At 44.1% G+C, this 8,869-nt stretch overlaps 1 protein-coding gene across 1 annotated transcript; it reads left to right on the top strand.

Moving 5' to 3' along the window:
* Window positions 1-50: 50 nt before the first annotated feature.
* SMKR1 (small lysine rich protein 1) lies at window positions 51-8,026 on the top strand. Its single transcript, XM_081146329.1, has 2 exons — window positions 51-236; window positions 7,370-8,026. Exons 1-2 carry the CDS (start codon window positions 234-236, stop codon window positions 7,565-7,567), a joined length of 201 nt encoding a protein of 66 aa, XP_081002455.1. The 5' UTR covers window positions 51-233; the 3' UTR covers window positions 7,568-8,026.
* Window positions 8,027-8,869: the final 843 nt, after the last annotated feature.

The raw sequence follows: 8,869 nt of genomic DNA, 5'->3' as shown, positions 1-8,869 counted from the left end.
GCTCGAGCCCGGCCGGCCGCCCCTCGGTGGCGGGCTGGCTGAGGAGCGTGGCGAGGTCCCGGGCCGGACCTGCGGCGGTTCTCGGGGGAGTGCGGAGGCGGGAGCCCGGTGCGCGGCGGGAATGAGCGCGGGGGCTCCGCCTCCAGCTGATACGGAAAACTGGGGGCCCTGTCTTCATTTCAGGATTGGGAATACATGCCACACTCACCTTCTCAACTGAGAAAGGCGTTACCATGGTAATACACGTCTTTTTTAAGTATAAGAGATTCCGAGGCTCTTGTCAAATTAGTTTCATACCGGTCTGCCTTGTGGCGTCAGCCTTTACCGAGAGTCGTTACCCGCGCCACGGAATTGGCGCCTTCCTCTCCTCGCGCTGTGGGTGGTGCCCAACCTAGTGATGTGAACACGGGTGGAGAGGAGGAGAGGGGTCCCCGGTGGTCTGCGCGCTGGAGAGAACAGCAGAATCAGGCTGAGCCCTCTTTCTGTGAGTGGGTTGGTTTCAGTTCTTCGGTTCTGTGGAGCCACTTATTTTCACGCCCAGAAGATGGATTATGTGTGAAATAGAGGCTGGCCACGTGGAATGGAACCCCTGGCGCCAGGAATTGCCCGCAGGGACTGGCCAGGCACTTAGCCGCTGCTCCCGCAGCCGCCCTCGTCCTGTGTGAGGCTCTTATCTGTGGATTAAGAAGTAAAAAATGAGCCCCGCCAGGCCGGGGTAGCTCAGTGGTTGAGCATCTACCTATGATCCAGGAGATTGCCATTAGTTTCCCTGGCAGGGCACATGCCCGGGTTGTGGGCTTGAACCCCAGTAGGGGGCGTGCAGGAGGCAGCCGGTCAATGACTCTCATCATTGACGTTTCTCTCTCTCCCTCTCCCTTCCTCTCTCTGAAATCAATAAAAACCTAAAGTAAAGAAGTAAAAAAATGAACCTGGGCGCGACCCCGACCGTTTGCTAATTTTAAGGAATTCCAGTTTAAGGAAAGGCTTTGGAGACCTTTTATGCAAGGAATTCTTGCATTTTGTGCCCAGGGAAGCTTGCAGTGTCCTTCCATCTCACCTCCAAGTCTTGGCTCACAGAGCTCCATGTTAAGCCTCTGAAACTTCAAACCTCCATTTCCAACTTCCAGCGGGATGTCTCCACCAGAGATCCTTTTCAAATTGTGTTTAAAACCCAGCTCTTTTAACCGCCTCCTTTTCTGGCTTCATTGGCACATTCCAATAGCACATTCATCCTCCTGGCCTCAAACTGACAAGCATTCATATTCCTCGGCCTTCATCCAGTCTCTTGGGACCTGCTTTCCACCCTCACTGCCACTGGTCATCAGGCCCTCTTTGCCAGCTGCCTGGATTCTGGCAGTAGCCCATGTGCAGGTGCTATCCAGGGGTTCCCCATCTCCTTTGTGTCCTTCCCTGCCAGTTTGATCATCCCAGAATGGATGTGATCTTGTAACCCCCACACCAGGTCCTCAGGGACTTCCACTGTGTCTGCTCAGCTAGGTACTGCTCTGCTTGAGCTTGGCACTCACAGCCCTTGGTAAAGGGCCTCAGCCTCTTGAGATTTATCTACCATATTATCATCTCTGCTTAAAAAAAAAAAAAATCCTACACTAGACCTACATTATTCTGAAACAGTCCTACACCTGCCCCATCTCTAACTACTGATCTGCTTATCTTCAAGATGGACCCAGCTCAGAAGTACCTCTTGCTTTCCACTTGCTCCCTAATCACCCATAGACCTGTGCACCCCACGTATGGTGCTTTGTCTGTCTGGCCTTGGAAAGCCTTACTCCTCAACCTCATTAGACTAGTAGTGTAGAAATGTGTTTGGTAAATCTGTTCCTTCCAGTTCATTGTGTGTAGAAGTACTAAATAAATACCTCTTGATTTAAATTGAGTCATTCCCAGGTTACTTCACAAGGTTGATGTTGCCATTTTATTTCAGCCCAGGGAACTGAAGCAGAATGCTTTAATAAAGCCATTTAAGCTAATGGCTTCCCACTGCCATTAGAGAAAGGTCAAACATCTTAGCTTCCAAGGCCTGCAGGCCAGAGCTGCACCCTGCCTACGGTTCCAGCCTCAACTTCTCTCACTGCCCCTCCCACCCCCATGGTTACCTATGGGCCAGTCACAGTCTGTTAACTCCTCCAGGGACACAAGCCACTCTTCCGCGGCCCTTCTTCCTTCATATCCCAGACCAGGTCACTCCCTGTCCATCCTACGTTATCATAATGCCATGTACCCCTGGGTTCTTCTTTTAGAGCATAGTTGGTGAGTAAATGTGTGTGTGATTTCCCCCCACTGACTGTAGGGCTCATGAAGACAGGAGCCCAGAATTGCAGGGCCTGGTACACAATAGGTATTTTGTTAAATATTTGTTGAGTGAATGAAAGGCATCTTAAAAATTCAGAAAAGCAGAAATCTTTATTTGTTTTCTAAATCTTGAGTCTGCATTGCATCTGAGTTACAATTTATTCACTCAGCAAATATTCATTCATCTCCACAATGTGCCAGACATTGGTCTAGGCCTGGGGAATTCAGTGGTGAACTTATAAACAAACTGCTGGTTGGGGAAACATACAATTAATACACAAACAAAAAAGTTCTATTAGTGAAGTATGCTTAGGGTAAGAAGATAGAAAGTGAAACTGCTGGCCGTAGCTGATTTGGCCAGTAGTTAGAGTGTCGGCCTACAGACTGAATGGTCGCAGATTTGATTTGGTCAACGGCACATACCTGGGTCCCAGGCTCGATCCCCGGCCCTGGCCCTAGTGCGAGTAGGAGGCAACCAATTGACATGTCTCACATCGATGTTTCTTTCTCTCTCTCTCTTCCATTCTCTGAAAAGCAATGGAGAAAAATATCCTTGGGTGAAGATTAAAAACAAGAGACTACTGGGAGGGTTGTTTGGAGACCATCTGTACCTCCTCCCCCTTTTGTCTGGGACAATCCCAATTTATGTTTATCGAAGTGTTTTGGTTTGGGCAATAGATTATATGGTCGCCCTAGTTATAGCTAGAATATAAAACCTCTGGGAGGTTTTTCTGAAGAGGTGCAATTTGAGCAGTGGCCAGCAGAAAGAGAAGAAACAAATTATACCCCCTGTGAAGGTCTGCATGAAGAGGTGGGAGCAGGGAGGAGCTCAGTGAGTTTGGGAACTAGAAGGAAGGCCAGTGTGGCTAGAGCCATGTGGTCTTCACTAAGGAGTTTGGAGAGTTTCGAGTCGGAGGCTATGAGTTCTGAGACCAGGAATAGCCAAGAGCCATGGGGTTGTATTGAACCAACCCAGCCAGCTCAGAAACTGAAAATTTTCACTCACTTATAATAATTTCTTAACAGATTTATTGAGGTATAACTGATGTTCAATAAATTGCACATATTTAAAATGTATAATTTGATAAGTTTGGCATACATATGCTCCCATTAAGGCATCACCACAATCAGGATAACATGTTGATCACCCCAAAAGTTTACTCATGGTCCTTTGTAATCAGTCATTTTCTCTTGCTCCTCCATACGCAGCCCCCAACCCAAGCAACCACTGATCTCTGTCTCTATAGATTAGTTTATAATTTCTAGCGATATATATATATATGGCATTAAGCAGAGTATTTTGGGGGGGTCTGGCTTCTTTCACTTACGTAATTATTTTGAAATTCATCCATGATGTAGCATGTATCAATAGTTAGTCCTGTGCTAAGTAGTATTCCATTGTAAGGTGATAGCAGTTTATTCATTCACTCACTGATGGGTTTCAGGGTTTCCAGTTTTAGCTATTGCAAATAAAACTACTGTGAACATTCATGTACATGTCTTTGAATGGACATATGCTTTCATTTTGCTTGGGAAGTACCTAGGAGTGGAATGGCTGGATCATATGGTAGGTATGTGTCTAACCTTTTTTAAAAAAAATTATATATATATATATACATATATATATATATATATGTATATATATATATATATATATATTGATTTCAGAGAGAGGAAGGGAGAGAGAGAGAGAGATAGAAACATCAATGATGAGAGAGTCATCATTGATCGGCTGCCTCCTGCACGCCCCTGACTGGGGATCAAGCCCACAACTGGGACATGTGCCCTGACCGGGAATTGAACCTCGATCTCCTGGATCCAAGGTTGATGCTCAACCACTGAACCACGCCCGGCCAGGCTGTGTTTAACGTTTTAAAGAAACTGCCAAGTTGTTTTCCAAAGTGGCTCTGTCATTTTAGATTTCCACCAGCAGTGTATAAAAGCTCCATTTCCACGCCCTGGCCAGTTTGGCTCAGTGGTTAGAGCGTTGGCCCGAGGACTGAAGGGCCCCAGATTCAGTTCCAGCCAAGGGCACATACCTCAGTTGTGAGCTCGATCCTTGGCCCCTGGTCAGGCACGTGCGGGAGGCAACCAATCGATGTGTCTCTCACATCAATGTTTCTCTCTCTCTGTCTCCCGTCTGCTCTCTCTGAAAAGCAACGGAAAAAAATATTCTCGGGTGAAGATTAAAAAAATAAAAAGTTCCATTTCCTCCACTTCCTCACCAACACCTGGTACGGTCAGTCGTTGTGACCTGAGCCAATCTAATAAATGGGTACTGATATTCCATTGTGGTTTTAGTTTCATTTCCCTAATCACTTGATGTGTGTAGCTTTTCATGTGCTTACTGGCCGTTTGAATATCTTCTTCGGAGAAGTGTCCAAAGCTTTTGACCATTTTTTTATATTGGGTGGTTTTCTTATTATGTTCCAACAGTTATCTATTCTGGATGTAAGGCCTTTATCAGATATATGATTTGCAAATATTTTCTCCCAATCTGTGGCTTGGCTTCTCATTTTCTTAACAGTATCTTTTGAAAAGCACAACTTTTTAAATCTGATGATGAATTTATCAGCTTGTTCTTTCATGTCACTTCCAAGAAATCTTTGCCTAACCTAAGGTCACAAAGGTTTTCTCCTATATTATCTTCTAGAGGATTTTTAGTTTCTGGTTTCATATTTAGCTCCATGAGCCATTTTGCGTTAATGTTTGTATGTGGTGCAAGTATGGATTGAGGTTCATTTTTTTCCAAGTGGATAGTTATTGTTCCATCTACATATATTAAAAAGTTCCCCTTGCTCCACTGAGTTGCTTTGGCACTTTTGTTGAAAATCATTTGTTGCTATATGTGTGGTTCTACTTTTGGACTCCATTCTGTCCCATTGATCTATTTGTCTATCTTCGCACCAGAACCATACTGTCTGGATACCTTAGCTTTATGATAATTCTTGCAATAAAGTAGTAGTATTTCTTCACCTTTGTTCTTCTTTTTCAAAGTCCTTTGAATTTCCATATGAATTTTAGAATCTTCTACAAAAAGATGAGAACTTTGAATAAAAATGTCAACCCTCTATCTTATATCCTTTGAAGTTCCATATGAATTTTAGAATCAGTTTGCCAATTTCTACAAAAAGATGAAAACTTTGAATAAAAATGTCAAACTTCTGCGTGAATTTTAGTTCTCAAACCTTTTTAGAGATCAAAACACATTTTTTTGCAGTGATTCCAGGTATGACAAGTATGGTTGACACGCAAAAAAAGTATGAAGTCATTTTAAAAAGCCAGGGCTCCAGATCTTTAAGAGCTTATGGCTGTATGTTCCCAAGGGTATGTTTTATCAGGAGACGCAGTTATCTCCTGGGTTTTCATATTATTTCTTTTCATTTGGGTTTCCTCACAGAAGCTGCGCCTCTGTGTTACAAGATGCTTCTTGTCTTCATTCCTGGGTTTTGTGTCTAGGAATGTACTCCATTTCACTGACCAAAAATGTGTTTTAGTGTTTTTAACCCAGCAACTATGTGTCTCTTTGTTTAGCTTGGGACATTTTTAAGATGGGATGCTATGAACAGAACATCTATTCTATACAACTGTTCAGCCTTGAGGTGTCCTTGATAACTTACCCATTTCTCCGCTTTCCCTTGCCCAGAACAGACACTTTCTACCTGTTATTTTCTGTATGGTGGGTCATAGGACAGAGAAGTCAGCTCAGCTCTGTGCAGTGGTAGGACTTCGGAGGCTGTTTATTCCTAGGTTTGGATAGTAACCTTCCTTTTCCCAGCGGGCATTGGCCTGCAGTGTAGTTGTGGCAAAACCACAGGTGCTGAGCCTGGTGGACATCGGTTTGCCTTGCTTGCTGAGCTGAATAATATCTCCCTCCCTTAATATACAGCTGAGGATTAGCTGTGATAAAGTGACAGCACCAGTCATTCATTGAGTGCTTGTTTCATGTCAGACACTGTGCTAAGTGCCTTGTATTCATGTCTCATTCTCGTGACTGCTTAATGAGCTGGAGGCTATTGCATAACAAGTGCCAAAATATATCCTTGCAACCTGATTATCAAATGTTTTTAATTTAATTTTTAATATGGAAGTTTTCATATGTACACAAAAATAGAATAGTAAAATGAATCCCCATACGTTCATTTCTCAGCTTTAGAAATTATCAGGATTTTGCCACATTTGTTTCATCTGTCCTTTTTGGGGAGGGAATAGAAGCTGCAGTACTTTAAAGCAAATCTCAGGCCTCCTTTTATTTCATTCCTCCTGATTTTAGGATTCTCTGAAATGTGTAAACATTTTTTGCATGACCCAATGTCATTATCAGACCTAATAGAATTAATAATTCCTAGATTACCAAATTTCCCCAATTGCCTAAAAAATGTCCTTTTATAGGTTGTTTGTTCTGAGCAGAATGCAAACAAGAACCTTGGCTGGGTAGCTCAGTTGGTTAGAGCGTCGTCCTGATAAGCCAAGGTGGCAGGTTCCATCTCCCATCAGGGCACATACAAGAAGCAACCAATGAATGCATGAAGAAGTGGGACAATAAATAGTGGATGTCTGTCTGTCTGTCTCCCTTCCTTCCTCTCTAAAACCAATAAATAAAATTGGAGAGGGGGAAAGAATGACAGGGCCCACACATGTACTAGGTTGGGTCTCTTGTAATCTAGAGGTGCTTAATACACATTTTTTTAACTACATGGCATATGTGTTCTCCATAAAAAAGTTTTTTCCTTTTAGGAATTTATTTTTTCTCTTTTCAAATATGTCTTTTTTGGTTTCAGAGAGAGAGAGAGAGAGAGAGAGAGAGAGAAACATCAATGATGAAAGTCATTGATCAGCTGCCTCCTGCATGCCCCCAACTGAGGATCGAGCCTGCAACCCGGGCATGTGCCCTGACCGGGAATCGAACCTCGATCACCTGGATCCTAGGTCAATGCTCAACCGCTGAGCCACACCGGCCGGGCAGGAATTTATTTTTTAAGTTCAATAGGATATGCTGAAAATTATGTCAAGGTTATAAAAACTAATTTTGTCCCGTATATATGCTTGTCTTTGAAAGCCAGGTAAAGGGAAAAAAGGCAAAAGTCGGAGCAAGCCTGGCGGGAAGAAGCAGAAGAAGCCAGAGGTGGACATCCTGAGCCCCGCGGCGATGCTGAACCTCTACTACATCGCGCACAACGCGGCCGACTGCCTGCTCTTGCGGGGCTTCCGCTGGCCAGGGGCTTCCAAGTCCAAGAAAGGGAAAAGCAAGATTTAAGGGACAGCGTTTCACAGCACATCTCTCTTACAGAGAACAGAGCTTGGGGAAGAGACATCAGGGTAATACAACCGTTGTGAGCAAAACTGACTTTACTGAAGGCAACTTGAGATGCGAGCTTTTCTGTAGCAGTTGATGATAAATGCATCTCACTTGCTCAGTTCAATCCAGGTATACGGTTAGCCAGTTGGTTTTTCAGAAGTTAATTCCTACACAGTGGGATGCAATGCGTAGAACTTTAAAAAGTTGTTATATCCTGGGTCAGAATTAAACCTTAAACCTTGCTCTCAAAAGGCAGTTCTCACTTGCATGAGCTTTGTGGGTTTTTTGTTTCTGTGTGTGTGTGTGTGTGTGTGTGTGTGTGTTTGCCAAAGTGGGTCTGTTATTTAGAGAAGACATGGCAAAAGCATAGGATTTGCTTATGAACATCCTTCTCTTGGACACTGTTTCCTTTCCCTGTCTTTTTCACGAGAAATAATAAATGTTTTGTTTTTATAATTTTCTTCTCTGCAGTCTGACTCTTGCCTGATTCTGATTGGCCACAGATGCGGGTGGAGACTGAGATGGTCACTGTGGTTCTGACCTTGTTAGGGAGCATAAGTGATTCAAGGGAGCCCACAGTGTTCAGTGGTCGGAGTACAGGGGGAAGGGACCAAATCAGCCTTGCCCACCTATTCTGTTTCACTCAACTCCTGTTTTTCTACACACATAACATCTTCTTAGCACCTTCTGCGGGCTTTCTTTTAAACTTAGCTGACCCCGAGTTATGGAACTGGTGCCAGAAATGTGCCATGGGCATTCTGCTGATATGACAGTCTCCCTAGCCTGGGCAGAGACACTTCAGAGATAAAGCTGCAGTTCTTTCTCCCAGGCCCCAAAGACCTAAAAGCCCCAAATGTGAAACTAGGAGGGAAAGGCATTTTTCAATGTAAGCACCATCTCTGAATCACCCAGCATTCCACCCCTGCCTCCTGCTCTGTCCTCCTGGCGTGTCTCACCACTTCCCCCATGCTGACACCCACACTGTTGTCTCCATTCCCAGCTCTGGTTCCTCGAGGCAGCACCTGTCCAGGAATGATGTAGTTTGTCTGAATTACTTAAAATGATGTCACTGGTTGTTAGGTGAGGATCTCAAAGATTCATGTAGCTGGCTAAAGGAGACTGCAACCTCCTTGGACTCAGGATTTCATAAGTAGCAAAGAAGAAAGGAAATCACTTGACTCTTTGTACTAGAAAAGTGGGGTGTTCATGACCTACACGAGTTTGTTGGGGATGACATTTGTGCAGCTGTACCGTCTGTGC

The sequence above is a fragment of the Miniopterus schreibersii genome (assembly GCF_964146895.1).
Source record: "Miniopterus schreibersii genome assembly, chromosome: 9".
Taxonomy (NCBI): Eukaryota; Metazoa; Chordata; class Mammalia; order Chiroptera; family Miniopteridae; genus Miniopterus; species Miniopterus schreibersii.
This window is presented reverse-complemented; position numbering and strand designations above follow the sequence as displayed.